General features: G+C 36.4%; 1 protein-coding gene across 1 annotated transcript in view; it reads right to left on the reverse strand.

Annotated features, from left to right (window-relative positions):
* Positions 1-16,387: 16,387 nt before the first annotated feature.
* The window catches only part of ACPP (acid phosphatase, prostate), a 44,534-nt gene continuing 33,613 nt past the window's right edge, over positions 16,388-27,308 (reverse strand). The window contains exons 9-11 of the mRNA XM_011372213.2: positions 26,339-26,442; positions 24,487-24,656; positions 16,388-16,864 (exon numbers count right to left, since the gene is read on the reverse strand). Of these exons, the coding sequence (XP_011370515.1) occupies positions 16,746-16,864; positions 24,487-24,656; positions 26,339-26,442 (393 nt within the window). The 3' untranslated portion in view covers positions 16,388-16,745. The remainder of the gene's footprint in view (positions 16,865-24,486; positions 24,657-26,338; positions 26,443-27,308) is intronic.

The raw sequence follows: 27,308 nt of genomic DNA on the forward strand, positions 1-27,308 counted from the left end.
AGGGAAAGAAAAAGAAAGAAAGAACAAGAAAGGCAGCCTATTTTATCATCCACCCCCTGCCCTCCCAATACAATTTGTTGCTAAAGTTTTCTTTTTAGGAATAAATGCAAGAATTTGTTTTTGGAACTGTCTGGAAAAAAAAAGAAAGTTAAATATTCCTCTCTGTTTTAGTTTCCACATCTTGGGAAATTAGATTAATTCATGTTTCTCTATTAGAATGAGCATATGGTAAATACTCAGTGTTAGCTATTATTAATAATAAAATAAATTAAGACTCCTACCCTTCCCTTTACTTTTTTTTTTTTGACACCTCTCTGGACACCCTTCCTCCAACTTTTGTGAGCTTTCTTCATTTCTTCCGTAACCATAATTAATTCTTGTATGCTTGGTTAGTTGATTGAATCTAAAATGGAAAATATCGATACGCAGTATTTCCATTATTGTGATTGTGTTAATATTGATTATTATTTTATGATTTCAAAGTGTCTTTATTTTATTTATTTTTTATCATATGCCTTCAGCGAGTCACTAAGATTACCTATTTTTCTCAACATATTCCATCTATGGTAAGGGATGCAATATAATTATTGAAGGTATATTTCCCAGAACCCTCTGACTTCTTTTTCCAATCTGGACCAGCTACTCTCTGGGCTGGATGCTGACCTGACATCCTGACTTTTACCCAAGTCCTGAACTGGAGGCTGTGTTCTTGGATCTCAAGTCCTTACCTTTCTTGGATTTTATTCTTGTTTTGGCTGAAGAATATTTTCAAGTAATCGTCTTGGAAAAGCACATGAGAAATAAACCTTTTGAGTTTTTATACGTCTGAAAATGACTTTATTTTTCCCTCTCACTTGATTGACATGCTAACTGTATATAGAATATTAAGTTCATAACTATTTTTCTCAGAAAGTTGAAGCCGTATGACCAGGGATTCTAATAAGAAATCACAGCCTTGTTTTTTGTAGATGTTTTTTCCTCTCTGGAATTTTTTGGGATACTTTCCATATGCTAGCTATTGTGAAATTTCTTGAAGGTCTGCCACTATTTGGGTCTTTAAAAAAAATCTTTTTGTGGTCATGATTACATAAATGTATACAACAGTTAAAAATCATTATATAGAAAAAGTACTATGTTGAATTGAATTGTACCATCAGGAGAAAGAAATTCGGTAATGCTTAAAGCCTGTGCTATAGCATTCAATATTGGATTATACCATTGTGTATGGTTTCTCTAATTATTTTGTGTTTATATGTTTAATGTTTTGATCTTCTCCCACAATAAGAATTCTTAAACTTTCTTTTGGGTCATGAAAACCTCTGGCTTTCTGATGCAACCTATAAGCCCCTTTCTAGAATAATGTTTTTAAATGTTTAAAATAAAATATAAAAAATTATAAAGGAAACTGGTTAAATTGAAATACAGTTACCTAAATGCTAAAAAACAAAATTGCAATAGAGCAATATATTGCTTCTTTATTAATACTTTAAATAATAAGATCTAGTGGAGGATTTTATAGCCATTATAATTTCACAATAGCAATCAGTACAAATAATATTTTGAGATATTTATAACAATTGAATTTGCTATAAAAATCTCTATGATTTCTCTTTTTTTATAGTTAGAACCCAACTACACCATTGTTACACCATTTTTTTAAATTTACAGATTATAAATCTCTTCAAAAATCTCTTCATTTAATCAATGGTAAAAGGCCTTATTAAACAAAAATAAAGCCTAAATATCACTTATATCTAAAGATAAATACAAACAGCTTCATTAAAAGTTTATAAACATAAAAACATGTATTTTGTACATTTAAAATGGACAAAAACTCTAAAGTTTAGTTAGAGATTAGGTGAAATAAAGATATAATTTTTCTTCCAAGTTCAAAGACCTCCTGAATTTTACCCATGGACTCTTTTTTATAAACCCTTGACTTAGAATAAAAGTTCTCTGAGGTATTGCAGACCATATGTTCCAAAGATGGCAATAATATCTCCCACCCACACATTCTCCTTCATAATATGACCTTGACACTCCCCCAGTCAAGAGATAGAATGTTTCTCCACTCCCTTGAATCTGGGTGGACCTGTCATAGCTTTGACCAATAGGATATGTTAGAAGTGATATTATGCCAGTCTGAGGATAGCCCTCAACTGAACCGTCAATTTCTGCTTCCTTCTTCATAAAAGCAAGATACCATGTAAGAAGTGCAGCTTTCCTAGACCATCATGCTGTGAAAAGCCCAAGCCATATGAAGAGGCTCTGGAGGATGAACCATGTGGAGAGAAATATTGACCAAGGAACACTGAAGAACTAGACCTGAATGAAGAGGACGTCTTAGAAGCAAATCCTTTAGTCGCTGACGCCCTAGTTGATGGCACCTGAATCAGAGGCGAACTGTCTCTCTGAGGTTTTCCAAAATTCCTGACCCATAAAATTGTGGGCAAAATAAAATGTCTCTTTAAAACCATTGAATTTTGGGGTAGTTTGTTAGGCAGTAATGGGTAGAAAGGAGGGTAATAACCATGTTCGATATGTCTCTTGTATCTTTCACATTGATTAGCAAATTGGCAGGCATAAAAGAGGGACTCAGGAACAGATGACATATAGAGTCTTGCCTAACATTTTGGTGTCAGTAAAGAACCACAGGGAGTAACATCATGGGATCAAAGTATATTGTCTGGTAGACAACCTGTGGCAATAAGGCACCTCAGCCTGCTTTCCAAGACTTCAGATTAACTCTAGGATCCTCCCCAAATGCTGGCTCCTGAATTGGTTCCTAAAGATTCTAAGAGGTTACACTCTCTCCAGGGAAGAGTAGAAGAAGATTAAAGAGAGGATAATGGGAATGCAAGTTAAAATGGTGTAGTCTCTCTCAGTATGTGAACACTTGGACTGGGTCTGGAGGCAGACCCAAGGGGACACTATTGCATCATGGTTGTGAGCAAAGGCTCTGAAGTCAAGGTGTCATGACTGAAATCTGGGTCAGCCACAGGGCCTGCTATGTGCTAGGGCATGCGACTTAATCTCTCTGTGCCTGTTTACACATCTGCAAATGGAAATAAAATAGTATTCTTCTCCTAGGAGTATAGTGAGGTTTCAATGAGTTGATACATTTGGAAGATTGTGTGGCACTTATAGCACCCGCTAAGAACCAGATGAATCTCTCTAGGATTACTTCCAGTGACTCTTGAATTGTTTAAATGGTTCCCAAAATACATAAGTGCCACATGTAATTTTAGATAGTGCACATGTCGACTTTTTATGATTACAGAAGTTTATATTTAGTTTAATGAATATTAGAAAATTTATAGCAAGGTTCACACATAGGCTAGGATAACATTTAAAAAAGGTCAATTAAAAAGATATATTAAGCCATAAATAGTATAGCTATGGCCCAAACGGTGAAGATGAAACTAAAATGCTTGGAATTGGCATGTAGGAGATATAAATCTAAGAGTTTGCAAAGGAGAGAGGAATAGAGAAATGGAATCATTTATTCATATTCACTGAACCAGCATCAAATGCCAGCAATTCTTTGCCTCAATCTATTTATTTCATACTTGATCACTCTAAAATGGGCAGCAGTATATCTCCCTTCCAAAAGAACAATATCTCTTTAATGGGGCAAGCCACAATATTTTCATTTTAGCATGTTTCTCTGAAAAGGATCATTAATTGGTTTCTACAAAATGCCGATCTACAAAATTATTGGGTTACTTTTATAAAGCAAGTTTTTATTAGATTGACTAATTTTATTGTCATGTGCTCTGATTTCTGGAAACTTGTCCTTTTTTTTTTTTCTTGTGTCAAGGTTGAAACACTCTTTGAGGAGCTTATAATAGACTTTCAAATATTCAGCTATGATTACATTATTTGACAGCAACTCTGCGGCACAAAAAATAGAAAGATCTGAGAATTTTATTGGAAGCTTCAGCACTAATGTTTTGCTAGGTGGGACTAAGGGAAGATACGAGTTATTAACAAATATCTGATTACTTTATCAACATATTATATTATCAACCTAGATATCTTAGCCTGCAAATGTTGTTCATCATGTTATGAGAGTATCAAATCTCATCTTCACATCCTATTGCATCTATATAAAAACCACAAGCTTAAGGTCATGTCTATGTAATTGTGGCAGGTCAAATTTAATCAAGAGAATTAGATGTCTTGTGACTATAGTTACTTCCCAACCCTTTCAGTGACTTTCAAGTGGCCAAATAGAAATGTTATTTTCCTGAAAAAAAAAAAAAGTGTAAAATAAAAACAACTCACTTTCATTAAGGGGCATCAAGTTTGAAATTATCAAAATAAAATGATATTCCTCTTGGACGAGATTCACGTATTATCTTAGCAGTTATTTTCCTTCTTGCATTTACATCACTCAAGAAAGATATTTTGGATAGAAAACAGCAACAAAATAAAATAAGAAAGAGGTGCAATTTTCTGAAAAAGTACTTTTCCTCAAGGGAAGGCTGTGGCTTAGCAGCTCAAAAGTGGTGTCTTGAAGAAGAAAGACTGGGTTCAGATCCCATCCTTGCCACCTCCTGGCTCTGTGACTGCAGGCAGATTACTTAGCTCTGTCTCCCATCTGTAAAATGGGCATGATGTCAATATTAGTGCCTGCCTCACAGAACTAACACATGTAAGTGACTTGTGAGTATTTGTTAAATGAATGGAACGTACAAAATTAATTTTGTTGACCACAGGAATGTTTTCATCAATTGCTTTAATGAAATTATGATGTTCCAAGTTACAAATTCCCATTCATATGGGTACTTCTTCACATTTTAATAAAGAGTAACTTCTTAGAAATTAACTCTATGATTCCTAAGACTATAATAATTTATTGAGATCAGTAAAGCCTGGGCACAAGAGAGGCAATTCACTTCTATAAGTATAAAAAAGAACTTGAGATATAGCAAGAGACTAAAGAAACTCAGAAAGATGTCTACCACCTACATTCAGTATTATTCTGCTTTTTCATTAACAAAGTAACAAATCTTTAGAAAATCAGTGTTTTGCTTGATTTTATTCTTCCTGCAATATCTACATTTGTGAAGTGAAGTTGGCTTCACCATAGAATCTGTCCTCACATTTAATGACTTTTATTTTCTAAGCATTCTATTATGGTAGAAAGGAGGGTAATAACCATGTTCGATATGTCTCTTGTATCTTTCACATTGATTAGCAAATTGGCAGGCATAAAAGAGGGACTCAGGAACAGATGACATATAGAGTCTTGCCTAACATTTTGGTGTCAGTAAAGAACCACAGGGAGTAACATCATGGGATCAAAGTATATTGTCTGGTAGACAACCTGTGGCAATAAGGCACCTCAGCCTGCTTTCCAAGACTTCGGATTAACTCTAGGATCCTCCCCAAATGCTGGCTCCTGAATTGGTTCCTAAAGATTCTAAGAGGTTACACTCTCTCCAGGGAAGAGTAGAAGAAGATTAAAGAGAGGATAATGGGAATGCAAGTTAAAATGGTGTAGTCTCTTTCAGTATGTGAACACTTGGACTGGGTCTGGAGGCAGACCCAAGGGGACACTATTGCATCATGGTTGTGAGCAAAGGCTCTGAAGTCAAGGTGTCATGACTGAAATCTGGGTCAGCCACAGGGCCTGCTATGTGCTAGGGCATGCGACTTAATCTCTCTGTGCCTGTTTACACATCTGCAAATGGAAATAAAATAGTATTCTTCTCCTAGGAGTATAGTGAGGTTTCAATGAGTTGATACATTTGGAAGATTGTGTGGCACTTATAGCACCCGCTAAGAACCAGATGAATCTCTCTAGGATTACTTCCAGTGACTCTTGAATTGTTTAAATGGTTCCCAAAATACATAAGTGCCACATGTAATTTTAGATAGTGCACATGTCGACTTTTTATGATTACAGAAGTTTATATTTAGTTTAATGAATATTAGAAAATTTATAGCAAGGTTCACACATAGGCTAGGATAACATTTAAAAAAGGTCAATTAAAAAGATATATTAAGCCATAAATAGTATAGCTATGGCCCAAACGGTGAAGATGAAACTAAAATGCTTGGAATTGGCATGTAGGAGATATAAATCTAAGAGTTTGCAAAGGAGAGAGGAATAGAGAAATGGAATCATTTATTCATATTCACTGAACCAGCATCAAATGCCAGCAATTCTTTGCCTCAATCTATTTATTTCATACTTGATCACTCTAAAATGGGCAGCAGTATATCTCCCTTCCAAAAGAACAATATCTCTTTAATGGGGCAAGCCACAATATTTTCATTTTAGCATGTTTCTCTGAAAAGGATCATTAATTGGTTTCTACAAAATGCCGATCTACAAAATTATTGGGTTACTTTTATAAAGCAAGTTTTTATTAGATTGACTAATTTTATTGTCATGTGCTCTGATTTCTGGAAACTTGTCCTTTTTTTTTTTTCTTGTGTCAAGGTTGAAACACTCTTTGAGGAGCTTATAATAGACTTTCAAATATTCAGCTATGATTACATTATTTGACAGCAACTCTGCGGCACAAAAAATAGAAAGATCTGAGAATTTTATTGGAAGCTTCAGCACTAATGTTTTGCTAGGTGGGACTAAGGGAAGATACGAGTTATTAACAAATATCTGATTACTTTATCAACATATTATATTATCAACCTAGATATCTTAGCCTGCAAATGTTGTTCATCATGTTATGAGAGTATCAAATCTCATCTTCACATCCTATTGCATCTATATAAAAACCACAAGCTTAAGGTCATGTCTATGTAATTGTGGCAGGTCAAATTTAATCAAGAGAATTAGATGTCTTGTGACTATAGTTACTTCCCAACCCTTTCAGTGACTTTCAAGTGGCCAAATAGAAATGTTATTTTCCTGAAAAAAAAAAAAAAGTGTAAAATAAAAACAACTCACTTTCATTAAGGGGCATCAAGTTTGAAATTATCAAAATAAAATGATATTCCTCTTGGACGAGATTCACGTATTATCTTAGCAGTTATTTTCCTTCTTGCATTTACATCACTCAAGAAAGATATTTTGGATAGAAAACAGCAACAAAATAAAATAAGAAAGAGGTGCAATTTTCTGAAAAAGTACTTTTCCTCAAGGGAAGGCTGTGGCTTAGCAGCTCAAAAGTGGTGTCTTGAAGAAGAAAGACTGGGTTCAGATCCCATCCTTGCCACCTCCTGGCTCTGTGACTGCAGGCAGATTACTTAGCTCTGTCTCCCATCTGTAAAATGGGCATGATGTCAATATTAGTGCCTGCCTCACAGAACTAACACATGTAAGTGACTTGTGAGTATTTGTTAAATGAATGGAACGTACAAAATTAATTTTGTTGACCACAGGAATGTTTTCATCAATTGCTTTAATGAAATTATGATGTTCCAAGTTACAAATTCCCATTCATATGGGTACTTCTTCACATTTTAATAAAGAGTAACTTCTTAGAAATTAACTCTATGATTCCTAAGACTATAATAATTTATTGAGATCAGTAAAGCCTGGGCACAAGAGAGGCAATTCACTTCTATAAGTATAAAAAAGAACTTGAGATATAGCAAGAGACTAAAGAAACTCAGAAAGATGTCTACCACCTACATTCAGTATTATTCTGCTTTTTCATTAACAAAGTAACAAATCTTTAGAAAATCAGTGTTTTGCTTGATTTTATTCTTCCTGCAATATCTACATTTGTGAAGTGAAGTTGGCTTCACCATAGAATCTGTCCTCACATTTAATGACTTTTATTTTCTAAGCATTCTATTATAATTGACCTTGTGCTAAAATCTAGTTGTTTTGATTTTTTTGAGAATATTGAGAATATTGTGTTCTCTCAGAACGAAATCCTCCATCAAAGTAACAGTTTTAATAAGATCTCAAGTTTTCTTGTTGTTCCACCAAATGAAACTTCCATCATTTTAATAATAGTTGTTATTTCAAGATGTGATATAAGAAGATTGAAAAAAAAAAAAAACACCTTCATTAGTATACAGAGAGTTAATGAGAAGTGATATGGTTGTTTCTTTTAACTCCATAAAACTCAAAATAATAATGATTTAAGCTGGGAATAATAAATTCCTACCCTTTTCATTCAATATTTTATATAACAAACACTTATATGATGTCTATTATGTGCCAGGCACTGTTCCTGGCACTTTACAAATATTAACCCATTTATTCCTATAACAATTCTCTGAAATCAGAAATCACATTTCACTGATAAGGAAACTGAGGCATAGAGAAGTTAAATAACTTGTCCAAGATCATATGGCTAGTAAGTGGCAGAGCTGTGATTTGAACCCAAGCAGTTTGGCTCCACTACCCTATTCTCTTTTATTCTCCACATTTGATAATAATTAATGACCCAAACATGGGAGATAATGATATTGAATAAAATTTCCCATGAGTCACTTCACTAGGAACAGTAACTTCTAACACAAAAGCACTTGCCAAAAAAAAAAAAAAAGGGGGGGGGGTTAAAAGACTTGGATCCTCTTCCATAAAATTTTAAAACAATTTAATTATAGGTAGGTCAGTCATATATATGAGGAGACACTGTCCAAAACAAACAAACAAAAACAAAAAAACAAAAAACTTTTTTAAAGATTGAAAGAGAGACATAAGTTTTATTTTCCCCCATCCATTTTATTTATTTCAAGTACATTTTACTTGGTACATTTGTAAGAAGGATGGAAAGTAGACAGGAAGATGTTGTGATAAGATAAGAAGTAGTGTTGGAAGATGTAGCAACAAAGTGTTACATATTTAAGTTTAGCTTTACATTTTCTGTGATATTCTAAACGCTACTATTTGTCTTAGATTTTTTTCAGGGAAGTTATTGTTTCAAATATCTTATTACATTGTAAGTCTGTTTTCTCTATGTTTAAGTCTAGAAAATATGATCACTGTAAACATTCTATTCATTTACTAATAAAATGAATTATTTGGGGAACTATAAATTGCAAATGGCTGATCTTTTTGAGGAGCTATCACTCTTTTTTCTCAAGACCACCATTTTAAAAGGCCTTAATTCCTTAATTTCCTCTATTCTTAAGTTGAAACTTACTAAAACTACATTTCTAAATGTGATCTCATTTCCAACTTGTATGAGCTTTTTTTGAAAATATATCTTCATTGCCTATTTAAGGCAGTTTTAGATCTCTAAGTTACCTCACAGACTCTTGATGAAGTAGATAAACCTGAAGAAGTCGGTGTGTATTCTTATTCTAAGGATTATTACATAGTTTAGAGCACGGTTTCTCAAAACAAGATCAGGAACTGCCTTCAGCAGAATCGCATGTGATACCTGTTAAAAAGGCAGACTCCTAGGCTGAATCAGAATTTCTGGCACTGAGGGCTATAGAGAATCTGAATCCTTAACAAGCACACTAGGAGATTCTTACACATACGAAAGTTAGAGAACTACTTGTTTAGTTATACTTCTGGTAGAGTTTCTGTAACGAATGAATTTGAAGTGGGGCTTCATGAATCTCCTTCAACTAAAAATTGATCAAAAGCTAGCATGGTTAGTAATATTGGTTGGGTCAATTAACAGGTATTTATATAGGACCTAATTTGAATATATATTCTTAACCAAGGGCTAGAAATGAGTCTTAAGAATATTGTACAATATTAAGTGCAAGGAGGGGAGACCACAAGGTTTAAAACCAGAAGTGTGTTGAAAGACAAAATTTGGTAGCGACCATAGAGAGGAAGGGCCAAATCCTTGAGGTACTTTGAAGGAAAAACAATATAAGCTAGCAAAAAATGAAAAACCTAGCTAAAGAAATTATTTAGCTATGAGCCCTCTAAAGGTGGGGACCTTTAAGTAATTCAATAGTGTGCTCCCTATGTCATATAATGGTGCTACCGTACTTAACTTTTTCTTGAACTGAGATTCTCTTTGAAAAATATGATGGAAACTAGGTACCCTAGTTCAGGCTAAGAGCAGGCACTTGGCAATTGTTTGTGAGATTAAGTTACATTGTGTACATAGTGTTATGTCTGTTTTTTTCCCCCCCTTCACTCAATGGCTTAACTATCTTTCTTAACTTTGTTAGACACAGTTATAGACCCCTTTGCTAGAAAAACAAACTCATGTTTTCTTGTTTAGGAAAAAAAGACCTATTGCACCTAACTTTCCTTTCTCCCAGTGTTCTACTGAAATAATAGACAAGATGTTAAAACAAACAAACAAAAAAAAGATTTAAATCAAAACAGTGTTAGAGAGAGTGACATCAGCAGGTCGGCTATTTTGAGAGATTCTTCAATGATAAGGACACTTGATGAAGTCAAAACAGGGACATTGCGGTCAGACCCTCCAGACATAAACCTGGTTCTTTCTAAGGGAGCCTGGCTCATCACATCGGGCATCCAGGAACTGGGAGTTACTTGTCAGGGTAACTAATAAAAGAAAGCGTTCGCTATCAGCTGCTCATCTCATTCCTTCCTCCATATATACAGAGTGGCTGCCTCCCAAGAAAAATCCGGAGGTGTGTTCTCTGTAAAAAGAGGATGCTCTTCTGGGAGGACTGCTAATGTGGTTGCCGTACCCTGAAGGAGAAACAAAGCAGATGTGGACATAATTCTGAATTTATATCACAGACATGAAGAGGAAATTTTTAAAAGTTAAAGTCATTCCACCCAAGAGGTATATACAAAGAAACACTCACCCCGGTCAAGAGTAAAGTCTCTTTATTTTTGGATATGTCCCTAGCTGATGTACCACTTCCCTGCCCACAAACATCACTGGGCACCTGATGCTATAGCTCTCATCCTTGTAAAGAACCTTAAATTAGTCCTTTCCATTCAAGTGAGAGCATCTACTTCCAATAATGGTTATGTACTTCCTATCTGATGAATTTCCACAGATAACAACTATAAACTCTGGGAAAAATATAAAATACAATTAATTAAAGATATGTGGGAGCAATCAAATGTAGGCAGACACTAGAGGAGAATTAGCATTTGGGAAAAGAGAAGAGCATTAGGTGATTTTTATTTTTTATGGCTCTTAGCTCGAGTGCAGGTTCAAGCTTGTGCTATGCAGAGGCAGAGGGTGGGGATGGGATGGATAAAATGAAGAAGCAAATAGTCCATAGTTTTTACTGGCTTGAGTACAAGAGAATAGTGTTTGAGAGCATCCATAGCCTATTAAAATTAAGAGAGAAATCCTAAAATATTGAAAGCCAGAGAGAGGGATATACAAACACTACAGCTGACCCCTGCACCTTGAACTAAACATACACAGGGAAGACTCCAAGCGGCTTGACTTAGGCTAAAATAACTGAACTGATATTTGAGCCTCTGTCCTTTGCAGGGGAGACAATTTGCAGTTTGAGTTCAGCCAATTTAATTGACTGCTTAAAAAAAAAAGTTTCTAGAGGAAAGTAATAAAATCTGGAGTCTCTACAATATCTCATTTACAATGTCTAAGACACAATTTGTGAAATTATACACAAAGAAACAGAAAAACGTAACCCATACTTAGGAGGAAAGACACTCATTTAAGACCAGTCCTGAGGTGATGAAGATGTTGCAATTAGCAAAAGAGAATTTTAAAACGGTTATTCAAGAAAATGTTTCTCGGTCAAACAGGTATATAGAGCTAAAAGGGAAACCAACACCGGCCATTTGTACTAATTCTCAAAGTTCTTTGCGGTTACGATTCACAAGAATTTGAGAAAAACCCAGAGCATGACAGAAAAGGTTCAAGATTAATAAATTCAAACAATGGAGTCCAGAGAAAACAGAGATTATTTAGAGAGCACAAGAGAACTTGAAAAATTCTAAGTAGTGGCCTTAAAGATAGCCAGAAATAGATTACATTCATAAAATATGAAGAGGCCACTACGAAAAAGGGACAATGAATAAATAGGAAAGAATTCTTGGAAATAAAATTAATGATAATGGATTTGCTGAATGCCAAGGTGGTGTTCCTGAAAATGTAATTTCTTAGAATGTAGAAAAATAAGATTAAAAGCTGGAAAATATGAGAAAAAAGTTTGAGGCATGGAGGAGAGAGATCCAGGAAATTCAAGTTCCAAAACATAATTTTCTTGAGTCAAAGACACATGTAAGCCATACAGGATTAGACAGAAAACAGACTAATATCCATGCCTGACTATATCCTAGTAAAACTTCGGAACTTAAAGGATAAAAAGAATATCTTAAAAGACTCATCAATACATATATACATACATAAACATATGTATGTACATATATAAAATAAAATGAACAACAGCAGATTATTTACATTAGAAAGAGAATCAGACTGATATTAGACTTCTCATCAGCAGTCCTGTATGCTAAAAGACAACAGAATATTGCATTCAGATTCTGGGGGGTAATGATTTTCAACCTGAAAACTTTTATGTCTAGCCAACTGATAGCTAAGTAGGAAGGCAAAATATAGACATATTTGGATGCGTTAAAACCAGAAAGCTTAGTGCTCATGTATCTTTTAAATGAAAAAAAAAAAAAACTACAAGAAAGAGGATATCATGGGTTATAAGAATAGTGAAAGATGTGAAAATTTCAGAGAATGAAGGTATTATTCATAGAATTCATGCTAATCACTAGAAGAACAAAAACTAGATATTGTTGACAGCATTGTCTCTGCTTACTGAAAGTGGGTAGGAAAAGCTTTTATTTTGTATTTTATACTCTTCTGTAGTCTCTACATTTATTTTTGTTTTGAATACAATTACTTTTAATAAAAAAAATTAATAAAACTTTAAAAAGGCACCCTCCCCCCAATCTGGCAGTACTTATTTTTTAAATACGTCGTCAAATTTCTTCTTAGGACACTTAATAAGAGGAACTAGTCCATTTAGTTTAAGATCGTTTTGAAAAAATTATGAACTGCTACTGTTAAGACAGGTTTACAAATAAAACATTTCGGAAAAATCTTTTATCGATTCAGCACATATGTAAAAATAGTAAGATGTAGACATAAAAATATGACTTTTACTTCTTCACAGTAACCTGAAAGTGGATTTTACAAATTTTAGCTGAGAATACATTCTCTCTGCTTTAAAAGATTATCATCTAATAATCAAAAGCAGAACTTTATGACAGCCACTAGCTATATATGGCTGTTGAGACTTGACATGTGCCTAGTCCAAACTGAGATGTGCTATGAGGGTAAAGTACACATCAGATTTCAAACACTTAGTATGAGAAAAAAAAAGTAAAATATCTTATAATATTTAAAATATTGATTATATGTTGAAGTGATATTTTGGAAAAACTGGATTAAATAAATTTTATCATTAGAATTAATTTCATTCTTTATTTTACCTTTTTAAAATATGGCTATTGGAAAATTTAAAATCTCCCATGTAGCTCTCATTTGTGGCTTGCATCGTATTTCTATTAGACAGCACTGGTCTAAAGTACTAACATGTTGCGGGCATTCATTTTTGCTCAAATGGGGTTTCCATTAAGAGAATTTTAAAAGAGAAAACTAACACTTTGGTTTTCACTTACCAAGAAACCCCTCTGGCTGTGAACAAAGAATCAATGCCGACAATATTAGAACAAGATAGAAAACAGGAAGTTGGGAGAATAGAGAATAGGACCGGGAGAAGAAATGCCAGTTCTAATATAAAAAAGGATTATTGGTTGAATGACTTCCATGTTTGAATGTTTGCCTCGAAAGCCCGTACTCTTCTAATGCCATGAAATACTTTTTATAATCATATTCTCTTAATGCTTTCTTCATGCCATGCCATTCTAGCTAGGAATATTCTACGTACAACTCTTCCTTAAAACTTTCCTACATATACATTACTGATATTTTCTGTCGTAGGGAATGTCCCTACATTGATGTGGTAATTATTGAATTATTCAAATTCTGTTCAAAGGCTTATATTGTGGTTCAAATGTGGGGGAATATGTTTTAGAGCAGAGCTTATCTCAACCCTAGCAATTTTCTTTCAAATAATATTTATCATCATGTCGATTAAACTGATCTCTTTTGACCCACCTTAAATAGTCATTTTCTTCAGTAGAGAATTTGCAAGTTTTCCTGTTTAAGTTGGATGATTAACTAATTTCCTGAAAAATGTTACAGTACATTTGTGCTCTCTGCTTTATCATTATAAATCATTTGTCACTTGCGAATTTTCATTTGTCACATGTGCATACTGCCATAAAGTATGAAAAACAATTACAGCATTTATCAACAGAATAACTGTGGAAGGTAAACAAAGTAATTTGGGAGTGAGAGCTTTCTTTACAATAGTCAAGAGGATAGAAGGACAAGAAATGGGGGATGTTAAAAAAAACTCTCTGAACCAATCCAAAGTAGAGGAGGTCTTTTTAGCTACTTACAGTAATAAAAGATGATACGAGGAAAAGCTTGTAAAAGTTTTTACTTTTACATTCTATTGGCCCTGTCTGAAGTTGTCGGGAACAAACATCTTAATAAGCACATTAGGAACAGACAATTTAGAATCTAGGCCAGCAATTAGCAAATAGTAGGTCTTCCACAGATGTTTGTTGAATGAGTATGAAAATTCGTGACTTGTGGTTCTGTTTATGCTTCTATTTTAAAGTCTTGTCACTTACTAGCATAAGATGTTGTGGCTTCCTTATTGATATGGCTGACTACTTTATGGAGACAGAAACTTGTCCATTGTTCTTGCTGCTATAGATGTTCTTCCCTTTCCCAAGCCAAGAATGTAGCCAGACCCTGCGTTTCTTTGCCTACGTGCCTCCTGTGTTCCAGCATAAAGCAGCAGTCCCTAGGCAAGAGAAGACAACTCCTTCTCAGGCTTTTGTTTGCAATAGCCTAGGCTCAGTGAGAATTATGTAGAAAATGAGGATGATAGAGGTAAGTGCTTGGAGTTTAACAGGTGGAAACTGTGGGATCCAAGGGGAGAGGAAAATTCCTGAGACTAAGAAACAGAGTGGGGTTCAGGAGGGTGGTTCTGTGCTGGTCAAAGATCCCAGCACTGCTTACAAATATCACCCCAGTTAGGGGCCTGGACAATGCCAGACTGCCGAACTCCAAGTGCGCGGCCTTGGGAGGCATGGCACAGATGTCTTCTGCCTGCCTTTAGAACACCACATGAGAATGGACGGTGAGCTGATTGGAGACCAGGGTGGACAGCAGCCTAGCGGTCCTTCATCTCATTCTTTCTACCAGGTACATTCTGGGATCTTTAGCAGAACCTGCGGAACTGAAGATCACTACCAATGAATGAGATTGAATTTCCCACCAACTAGATGGTTGGAAGCTCAGCGCAGAGTAAAGTTGTTTAGAATAAATTTCAGGCTACGATGTTACCATTTATGAAAGTGCTTGCTTGGACAACGACCAATCCAGAGCACAAAATGAAAAAAAAAAAAAAAATTGTTCACAGAACATGAGAACTAGATGTGACTTCTATGTTCATCTAGCCCAGACTTCATTTTTAGATTATGAAAAGAAGGTTTAAGATTTGTTCCAACTTGGCCTAAAGCCAGCACGGAGCTCAAGCTCAAGTGAGTCATCATCCTTCAGTCTACTTCTGTATCTACCTCACCACTTGAGAAACTCAGATCTACTTGTAGCAATTAAAATTCATTATCGTTTCATCATGGCCATGAAGAGCCCTTGTTAAGGTAAAATCTCCTAATTTTAACATGAAATAAAGAAATCAGAACTTCAAAGATATCCAGCTCTGATAGTTGAGGTTAATTTCCCATTTGCCCCAAGAATACTCTCAAGAGGTGCCTGTGGCTGCAGTGTTTACCCTGAGAAATCTCGCGGAATAGTCCTAACCTCATCCCCAAAGTTTGCCATGAAATATCTCACTTTTATCATTATTTTTGCATCACTCTAGTATATCGATAGCCTTTGGAAACAAATGACATCATTCTGTTTATAGCATTCCATTTTTAGTAGTTCCATGGCTGAAAATGTCACATTCCAGAAAACCTAGCAATCCTATGCATGATGTTAAATGAACGCTGGCAGTTGCACTTTTTTTTTTTAATAATAATCCCAAACGGAAAAAAGGTAAAAAAAAAAAGAACCATGGCTACATGGAGTTCCTAGTTATTCCTTATTATAGAAATTGTGGGGGAAAATGACCTGACCTACAACTAAAGTAGTTGATATTACATTTTCTCAGAGTTAAATACCTCTTTCTAAGACATTTTCAAGATAGCCTTATGTATGTGTGTTAGTGTACAGACACACATAGAGAAATCTGTTAGCTATCAAATATTGGGTAGGAGTTTCTTTTCAGGAGTGTGTTTTATGTGTTGTATTAAACTTACTTAATGACTGAACAAATGATTTATTAAACCTTCTGATTGTGTCTTATTTCTTAACAATCATCCTATATAATACTACTTCTGGTCTAATTTCCCCTCATTATCTCCTCTTCTTTAATCTATGTCTTTGTCACACCTTGAAACCTTTTGCTCTTTGCAGGCAAAAGGTTAGTTGGAGTTTGACTTCTCATTTCTCTCTGGCCACCTGTGTAGAGAGCTTCTTTACAGCTGAATGAGAAGCCTGCACTATGGCGAGGAGACCTAAGCAACCCGGGTGTTCATTCATCGGTAGGTCCAGCGGCTGTCCCTGGATCACTAGGAGTTCTTGCTCTAGGCAGGCTCGAAAAGATGGGTGTGAGCAAGATGATGCCCACATAGTGAAAGTGTCCTTTGAACGCTTCATCACTGAGAGATGCTGCCTCACAGGAAGTTGGCCTGGCATGTCTGCCCTTCTTCAGTTGTCCCTTCAGATGGTTCGATAGGAGTTTCTCTGCCAGCAGGACCCATTGCGAATGAGGGTAAACAGCAGTACCACTAAGACACCAGACACCAGGCAAAAGGCAATAGCAAGGATGATCTTTAGAACTGTGGGAAAATAGGAAGAGCATTAAAGTAAAATTAATAAATTGGAATAATATGAAGATTACCAATCAGTGTTGATTGCTACCTTAATTGTAAATTTCAGTGGCATTGCCGAAGCAGCCATAGTGCGGTGAAAATAGTACTGGACTAGAAGTCAAGAGATAACTTAGGTTCCAGTTCCAGCATGACCTTTGACCTTTGGGCCTCAGCTCTTCCACTGCAAAGGAAAGGCAGCTTACTGAAGTATTTCTAAGGTCCTCTTGCAACCTTACCTTCATGCATTTTCTTACAATTAAATTGTTAATTGTTCACGGTCTCAGAGTCAAAGAAATTTCTGAATACTCAACTGCAATCATTACATGGGTCTAAAAGAAATGGAATACCATCTTTTGGTCTTTGAATTTAATTTTCAGTAAATATCTTTTAGAGAGGAAACGTCGAGCACATGTTGACTATGGCAAACATTTTTAGGATAACTGTGTACTAGTGCTAATCTGTACCTTTATTTACACACGTCCCTTTGACAGCTGACCAGTCATGATGCAGCTATATGGGGTCGTTTTTTTAATGAGATGCTATTCATTATTTCATCTGGAAAGTTACCCCCCTTCCACACACACACACAATCTAGTCTACTATAGTATATACATTGCAAATATTGATTTGTACCATTTCTAAATGTACATCTGATTTTCACTGTAAAAATATGGAACCGCTTGTTGGAGTTGGCAATGGGAGAGCAAATGTCTGATCCTGGCAGCTCTCTACAGAACCCTAGCACTCCATGGAACACAGCTGAAAAGCACTTACTTAGCCTAACCTTATCATTGTAGAGATGAGAAAAATGAGAAGTGGAGAGATTAGATAATTTGGCTAAAGTTAAGCTAGTAATTGCATTTGTGTGGGAATACACTGGATCTTATTAGTCTTATGATTTTAAAAGCCATCTATTCAGTAACTGACTTCCAAATTTAAATCCTCCTCAACTCAAGAGTCATATATCCAACTGTGAACTTGACCTATTACCTTGGACATCTATTAGGCATTCCAATACTGAACTCTCAATTTCTGCGCCTCTGCCACCAAATCTGTTCTTCCTGCAGCCTCCCTCATCTCAGTTGACATTTTTCTTCTAGTGTCCCAGGCCAAAACTCTTGGAGTCTTCCTTTACTTCTCTCTTTCTCTCACAATCTGTCAGGAAATCCCATTGGTTCTCTCAAACACTGTAGCCAGAAGCCAACGATTTCTCTCCTCCTCTGCCACCACCCTGCTTTGAACCACCATCATCTTTTGCCAGGACTACTACAATGCTCTCCTGACTTGCTTCCTAGCTTTCATCCTTCCTTCCCTACAGTCTATTTTTAACACTGCATCCAAATGACTTCAAATCAAATCATGGCTCTCCTCTACTTAAGACAGAGTCTGCGATGAATGCTCATCTCACTTGGAATGAAAGTCCTGATGATAATAGTTTATGAGACTCTTCATCACTTGGCCTTTTAACCTGTTGGATTTTCTCTCCTACCCCTCTTCCTTCACTATTCTCTTTTGGCCACACAGGCCTTCTCATCTTTCCTCAAACATGCCAAGCACACTCCCCTTACTGCTTTTGCTATATTGTTACCATTGCTCGGATGCTTTTCTCACAAATCTCTGCATCAGGCAACTCCATCACCTTCTTTGCCCAAATCTCATCCTCTCATTAAGAGTTTTCTATTTAAAGGTGCAACCTATATGCCTTCTCCCCACACCCATTCCCAGTCTGGTGCTTGTGATCTTCACCTTTCAAAGTACTTATTTATTATGTTTATTATTTATTATTCATCCCTCTCTCTCTCTAATAGAATGTAAGATTCATGAGGCAGAAACCTTTGTCTTTTTTGCTTGTAAATGTATCTCACACACTTAGAACAATACCTGCCACATGGCAGGCATTCAATACATTTTTGTGGAATGAATTAATGATCTAAATGCCTGGGTTCTCAACTCTTAGTTTTTTATGCTGTCAGGATGCCTCTTATCATGAGAAGATGAATATCAATAAAATTAGATCCTGGTGGATGAGTGCCATTAGTACTGAGGATGGAGCTAATGTAAAGTTGGAAGGAACCAAAGATAATTGAAGAAGGAAGGAAAGGACTAAATGGAAATGAGGGAGGAAGGCAGAGGCTAATGATTCTTAAAAATTAATGTTCATGACTGACTTTCTATATTTGGAAATTGATTTTCAGTTATTTTTATTGGCTATGTTGTCATGGTAGTTCCATGGAATGCGTTTTCCCTCTTTTTTTCTTTCTTTGTTCCTTCCTAGGCATGCAGTGAGCACACACCTTATGCCAAGCCAGCTGTGTGTTGGGTTCTGAGGTTCCACAATCTCTGCTCTTGAGGAGATCAATATCTTCTGGGAGAACCAGACAGACAATTATAAGATGATATGATAAATAGTAAAATGGAGGTGTAAAAGATATACCATTGGAGCAGAGAGAAAGTCGCAATTAATACAAAGTGTTCTATTTGGAAGAGAAAGAGTTTGGAAAATCTTCTGAGAAAATGATAAGATTTGAGCTGGCCTTAGAGGTAAATCAGATTTGGCCATAAGACACAACGAGTAGCATAGCACAAGAGCATGTTCAGGAAATAATAAGCAGTTGCATGTGACTATAATACAGGTTATGGCAAGGTGAGACCAGATATATGATTCAGGGTCCAGGTTTTAGGAGGTCTGGTTTGCCATGGGACAAATGGAAATCATCAGCAATTATTACACATGGATGTGACATGGCCCAATTTGTGTTTTAAGAAAAACTCCAAAACTGTGGGAAAAGATAAGATGATAGAGACACTATAGGCCTTGTTGAGAGCTATTAAAATGCCTTTGACAAGATACTGCATGGTCAGCATTAGACTGTGACCCTGAGAATGCAGATGAAGGAATTCAAGAGATCCTCATGAAGTAGAATTGACAGACTCTGTGATGAACTAAATGTACCGGTAATGAAGAGGTTGTGGCGAAGTTCACCCCATGGGTTCTACCTTCAGTGAATGAGAAGATGACTAGGCTGTGAATTGAGATTGAAGGCACATTAAAAAGGGTCAGTTTGGAGTGGAGGAGATAATGAATTTTGTTTCAAATATAGAATCAAGACGGGTTATTATCCTGGTAGAGATGATCAAATAGGTATAGAATTCTATATGTAGATGTGGAAATAAGGGCTCTGGATGTAGAAGATGGAGGCAGCTGGAGAAAATAGGTATAGAATTCTATATGTAGATGTGGAAATAAGGGCTCTGGATGTAGAAGATGGAGGCCTGGGTAGTACTGGCGTATGGTGAGTGTGGAATGAGAAAACCAAGGACAGGGCCCTGGGATGTGATCATTTAGGGGGTTGGTAGAAGGTATCAGTCCAAGAGGAACTGAACAAGGAAGACAAAGAGAAGACTAAGGAGATTCTCTCTCTAAATTATATGCTCCCTTGTACTGTAAAGGATTTTGTGAATTTGACAGAATAATGTTCTAGAATCTGAGAAAAGAGAGAGTGATCAATTCTATCTTATATTGCTAAGAGGTCTAGTGCAGATAATGACTGAAAAAAAATGCCCTACTACATGGGAACACATGAAAGCTGCTCAAGGCAGTGTGAATTGGTACTATTTTTTGAAAACTATTTTGGCACTATGTATCAAAGGCCTCTTCCTTTTGCCATTAACTTCACAAGTCTTGTCTACTCTCTCTTTTCCTTCTTTGAATAAGCCTGCTTTTCTCCTTCACTTATCCTAGTGCTTAGATTATTGCAACAGCCTCCCAACTGTTCTTCCTGCCCTCGATCCCATTCTTCTCCAATCTATCCCCTCCTCTGAAGCCAAGAGGTCTTTCTGAAACAAGAAGCCAGTCACATCTGTCCTCTGCCTAAAACCTTCTAACGACCAGAGCTACTCAACCGGACCCAGGAGACACTTAATGCCTGTCTCTCTCTAGCCTCTTTGCACCCTCACCAGACATAATGTTTCCAGTACCTAAAACGCCCCATGTTGTCTTTAGCCTCTTGGCTTGTATACATTTTCTCTCTTTTGTCCATAACATTCTCCTCTCCCCATCACGATTCACCTAGTTAACTCTTTCCCTTCTTTAGGTTTTGGTTTGAACATCGCCCCCTTTGGGAACCCTTCTCTGACCCCTCAGACTTATGCTAATTGCCTCTGCTGTAAGTTCTTATAGGTACCTCTTAGTCCTTCATTATAGTACTCACTTAACAGCGAGGGCTTGTTTAATTCTCTGTATCCCTCTCCTCCTTGCTTGCCTCCCCACCTCCCTCCCTCTCTCCCTTGCCTTCTCAACATAGTATGGAACTTAGACTTATCATGAACTTCCAAGCAATGTCTCCAGTTGATTTAATTGATGAGAATAAAATTCATTGGGTCTAGTAACATTAGCTAAAAACATTACTTATAGATACAGTTAAGATTGCAGGGGTGGAAATGCACTAAGGTATAGGGTTGGCAGACATTCTATGTATAAGGACATGGCCTTAATTAATGGTTTTGTCCTGCTTCCAGTATTGGCTTTCTCAGGAAACCCTAAATGTCCTTAATTCAGCCCAGTAAATTATAAACATTCAGCAGGTAGAGCTATTAATTGAATTCATTTGGGCATTCTGTACTTTTATTTGCTAAATTTGGTGGCCCTACTAAGTCGTCATGCCACCCCTATAAACTTTCTTGCTTCACCCTGCTCTGTAGTGTCTCTGCCAAGGCAAGGGATAGATCATCTAGGCCACTTCTGGTCTTAGATATTCCTAACACTGAACACAATCTAATCTGCCTTCCTGAAATGTGTACTTGCTGACCTTAGCATTGCTCTCTGAGACCATGCAGGACGTGTGTAATCCTTTTTTCTTAAAGAAGTTCAAATATTGAATTCACTTTGTTGAAGACCACCCTGTGTTATAGACTCTTAGCAAGTTTTCTATATGTGCTGGTAACTAAATCTAATAAAACAAAAATCAGAAAACAAAACTCTGATTTGTGGCATATGCTGATTTCTGAGGTAAAAATACTCCAGCCATGGCACTAAGACCAACTTCAAACTGCCGAAATGAAGTCATCGAACTCGGAGTTGGGAAGTAGTATGCACATTCCACTCTTGATCTGCTTGAGCTGGCTCCAGCATACCAGTCCCCAAGTTTTCTTTTTAATAACATATTTTCCTGCTTTATTATATTTTGCCCTATTTAGATCTTGAATTGTTGATAGTGGTGTTTTGAGAAAAGGATTTCTACTTACATACCACAGGTAGATTTGATAAGAAGAAGTGACAGATTAGCAGTGGAGGATAAGGGAGAAGTTGGGGGTCAAAAATAACTTACTGGGTATTGCTTCTTACCAAGATAGAAAAGAGTAGATTCAGACAGGAAAAGTAACTAATTTATACACTCATTGAGGAAATGTTCATTGAGTGTCAATCTATGCCAGACACAGGCCCTTCCAAGTCTTGAGGACTGATATAGCAGAGAACAGATAGAATACAGATAGGATAGATACAACAGATAGAATCCTTGCTCTTGTGGAGATGACATTTTATCTCATTAGAATTTGTCCCTTGAAGGAAACCTGTGGGAATCAATTTGAACCCTCAATTTTCTGCCAAGTAACTCCCCTATCTTTTCTAGCTTCAAGCCACAAGGACATTTGATAAATGTCTTTCTAGTACCTTGTACCACACCACTAGAAACCTCTGTCCAAACTGATTTCAGATGGTTCAATTGTCACCTCTTGCAGGAAGCCTTCCTTGATATCCCTTACTACCTCCTTCCCTTCAAATTCAGTTAACTCTTGTTTCCATAGCAACCCTTGTAGGCATAAGATATAAATTACCCTTGTTATTCTAATATGTATCTCCTTACTTCTCTCCTACATTGTATTCCCAATGGCATTTTCTTAGCAAGTTTTATCTTAAATAGATGAAGCAGAGCCATCCATCAGCTTAGTCTTTATCATAAGTGATAAAGTGCAAACTAAATAGATTTCAATGTAAAATATTAATTTAAGCCAGTCAAATAATTTTACTTTATATATTTTTTCCTCCTGTTACGTTAAATAAAATGCCCAAACAAAAATAGAGTCCCCAAAATCTGTCCTTAAGGAATTTTATTATAATTAAAACACACACACACACACACTTCAAAATTCATTATAAAAAAAGTAATGTTTTTGAACTTCCTAATAATGACTTTATTCACTATTTTACATTTGGCTCACTTCTGGAGGAAACTTACATGCATGGAGGAGAAGAAATGATTAGATGAAGGGCCCAGGGCCAAATATTTACTTGGGAAAGAAATAATACAATTAAACATATCAATCAATGTCTTGTGTCAGTTATCCAATGACCAACTGGGAGAGGGAATAACTATGCTCTAGACGCTGGCATCCGGTATAAGCTTATCTCCAGAAACCACTTCATCTTTAGCCATAATAGTGACGTAGCATGTTGGTCTTTAGATGTGTTGCATCTGGCACATGGCAAATCTACAGGACTTTAAAGAGTTGTCATTTGAACGTGATTTCTTACATAGTGATAGGTTTCAGCAGGATCTGTGAGTGCTTAGGTTTTTCTGTAGATACCAGAATCAAACCTTATCCATTGCTTTTGTCCTCAGAATAGATACCACAGCCACACTCTCAACATTCTAATGGGTTTTGATCTTGGAGACATTCAGGATATTCTAACATTTGTGATTTCTTCTAATTTCATATGTGTCATCATACTTCCTCTCTTAAATCACATTCAACATCTATTACCATTGGAGCTTTAAGAGAAACTCCACTCATGAAGGGCTCTCATCCCTGATGGCTGATGTCTGAATATCTTGCTGTCATCAAATTACTTATCTGTTATGATGTATGTACTCCAAGAGCTGCCATATATATTACATATATCAAAGTTTTCTGGCAATTTTGCTTTTGGTTTCTTCAAAACTAACATGATTTTTCCAGGACCAAAGGAAACAAAAATCTATTTACTTTTTAATTCTGCCACCCAATATGTTTTAACAGAAATATTAAAAATAACCAGTTTCCCAGTATAAATGATTTCTCCAGATTTCTCCAATGTATCTCATTTCTTTGCTTCTCCTCGTGAGAAGGCTGGAGCTAATTGGTTAGTTGGTCCTTTGCTCATTAGCCTAAGATTAAAGTTTTCCTTCTTTGCTCTCACCTAGCTTGTGGGAAATCTATACCACTTCAGACATTTAAAGAACAACTTTATTTAATTCTGCTCAAAAGAAATCTGAGAGTCTTTAAACAACAAAAGGTCTTATGCAGTTAATCATATAGCTCATGGCAGCCTCATGAAATTCGACCAAAGTTTTATCTGTGATTATATTTTGGCACTGATGCCCTTTTATATTAACACTGAAAAAAAACAAAAACAAGTTAAGGTTTGTGGCAAGTGGGGGCAGGGCCAGGTGTGAAGGTAAGAGTTGCCTGAAATTGGGGTCTCTGTAACATGTAATTATTACTCAAAACCAATTTCTTTCAAAGCTGGGGGTAATGGTCAAGTTATTCTCGAAGACCGTCCACTCTAAGAAAGAGTCCGCATACACCCTAAGCCAGCACATCCTTAGTACCTTGGCGGCTGCTCGTGATCATACACTCCGTGGGCCAGTCCTGGGGGATCACAGAGGCAACCAGCTCAGCGAACTTCCTCAGAGGACAGCTGTGTGTGCAGCCTGGCAGCGTGAGGGGATACGGCTCATGCTGAGTCTCATTTCGATAGTACATCTCTACGAAGTACTCTCTGGTGGAGGAAGGCAGAGGAGAGAGCTCTGTCAGTTCTGTGTTGTTGAACTGTCATGAAATTTCTCTCCACTTGGCCTAGGACACATTGGTTGAGGGACTAGTGGAAGAATTTATGGGAATGAGCAGAATTTAGCCAGTTTGGGGGTGGGAATGAGGAGATTGGGACAGGTGGGCCAGATCCGGAGGGTGGAAATGGGAAGGCTGGTTTGTTAGATGGCCAGGGGCATAGGAGGTGGGGACCAGGATACTTAATCCAAGAAGGAGCTGAAAGGTGACGGTTGGAGGGTGATTTGATGAGCCTTTGAGTAAGAAGTGGGAGGCAGGTGGGGTGTCGGAGATTCTTTCTCTTGGTTTCTCCCTTTTAAGCTTCTCATTTACTTCTTCCTATTCTCTTTTCCTCTCCCGGTATCTTTTGTTCTTTCTCTCAATGAATCTATCTTCCCTCTCCTTAACGAGGCCATAAACATGGAACTGAATAATATATAACATATGTGCTTGAATGTACAGCTTAGACTTTGTAAAATTATATCTCGGAAAGATGGGGTGGGTGTTCTTACCTTCTCTCATATTAAGGAGGACTCTCTCAATTCTTTATTTCAAAAAAATAAAAAATGTACTGCTTGAGGAAGGTCCACTGGCCCAAACCAATATCAGCAAGCTAGTATGAGGTGCTTGTGGAGGCCATTTGCCAAAGCGGCAGGAGAGAAATTCAAGTAGGATTTAGTGATTTTTCTTGGGGTAGTAACCTTAAAATTGCCACTTTTGAAAATTATAAACAAGCCTTTTTAAACATCACTTTAAAAATCCATACGAATAGTAGTAACTACAAATATTCACTTATACGATATGTTTTTTAAAACTTCCATAATATTATATGAATAAGTATTTATATTGCAGGATAACATTTTCAGTGACAGCATTTCAATCTCAAGATGATGGTATGGCAAAGATGACTAATCAAAGCCTAGCAAAGTACGTGATTCCCTTTCCATAGAATAGCATTATGGCTCGGAAGTGACTATATTTCCCAGACTCCCTTGCATCTCGGTGGGACTACGTGACTAATTTTAGCCAGTAGAATGTAAGTAGAAGTGATACGGTGCTGCTTCTGGGCTGAGGTGGTTTATAAGCAGGTTGCTTCGTCCATCTACTTGGTCCTTTCTACAACTGCCTACAGGTGAACATAGCACTCTTGACAACAGTAGGTTCAAAAGATGGAACTCTGTGTCTCTGAGTCACCATGTATGAATCACGCCATGGGAGAGTCACTTTCTATTGGCCAGGAATATCTGCACTGAACTGTTAGATGTGTGAGAAATAAATCTTCATTGGGTTAAATCTCTGAGAATTTGAGGTTCATTTGTACAGTAGCCAAAATTACTTTTATTAGTTACTATATCTGGTAAACAGTTTTAGGGGATTCAACATTTGGCTCTAGTGGTGAGGACACAAGTCAAGATGCATACAATGAGTTTAGATAAAACTGTTACATAAAATGTTAAAGTAAAAAAAAGCAGTATTTTTAACTGAGTGAATTATTTATGTAGTACATGATTTTAAATGTATCTAACTAAAAATTAAATATTTTAAGAATGTATTTATGCCAAAAACAACAACAATAATAAACAAAACCTGGGGTTCAGTGATATTAATTTTGAAAGGTACCTTTTAGACACTTACCCTTTCTCAAGGTACAATTCCATTAAGTGACAAGAAGCATAGGGAGGAAGGATTCCATTGAAAACATCTAGCGCCATCTGTAGGCCACTCACAGTAGTGTCATGCTACAGAGATTTGAAATAAATCATTTTTGACCTTTACCTCTGGTTCAGATTTACATTCAAAAGGTATGTATTAAACGCTTGTAGAGCACCATGATGGTTTCTGATTTGATTAAATTTCCCATTCGCGCAACGACTTAGGAAGTAGAGAGGAGAAGAACTAATTTTGACTGAGCATCTGCTGTGTGCTAGGCAATGAGATTTACATACATATCATTATTTCTATTTAAAAGATGAAGAAACAGACCCAAGGAAATTAAGTAACTTGCTTAATATTATATAACCCTCAAAGTGAAGAAATTAAACATAAGCTAGGTCTTCTGATTTTGTCCCATGCCTTTTCCCAATAGTATCTCTGTTTTAGCTTCTGTCATTGATTTTCATTAAACTTTAAAATATTTTGGAACACCTTAGAGCTAGATTATATATTTTTGTATAGGTTAGAATAATCTATGGTTTTTTTTTTAATTGAGGAAGACTATGTGAGGTTACAAATGTTTAGGGAGGATAAAAGGTAAGGAACTAGATTGTGTAGCTTAAAAATAATTGTTAAATGTTTATCCCAGAGTGGCTTGGAGGCATAGGGGACTGGTTTTCAGTCCCAGTTTAGTCACTGATTAGTTATCTAATCTTAAGAAATCCTCAACTTCCATATCTAAAAGATAGGTATAACATTTGTTTGCATAGACTATATTGCAGCACACGCATATTCAAAAAAGGTGAGAACCAATTTACTAGAGAAAGAAAAGGAGTTATAGATGTAAGACTTGCCAGAAGTCACACAATTAGAACAGGGAATCAGATTAGAAACTAAAGAACTAGTAGGATTGCCTTTTCGGGACTTCCTTTCTCCAGGAAGCACTATATTC

Source organism: Pteropus vampyrus, unplaced genomic scaffold (genome assembly GCF_000151845.1).
Source record: "Pteropus vampyrus isolate Shadow unplaced genomic scaffold, Pvam_2.0 Scaffold1, whole genome shotgun sequence".
In the NCBI taxonomy this organism is placed as follows: Eukaryota; Metazoa; Chordata; class Mammalia; order Chiroptera; family Pteropodidae; genus Pteropus; species Pteropus vampyrus.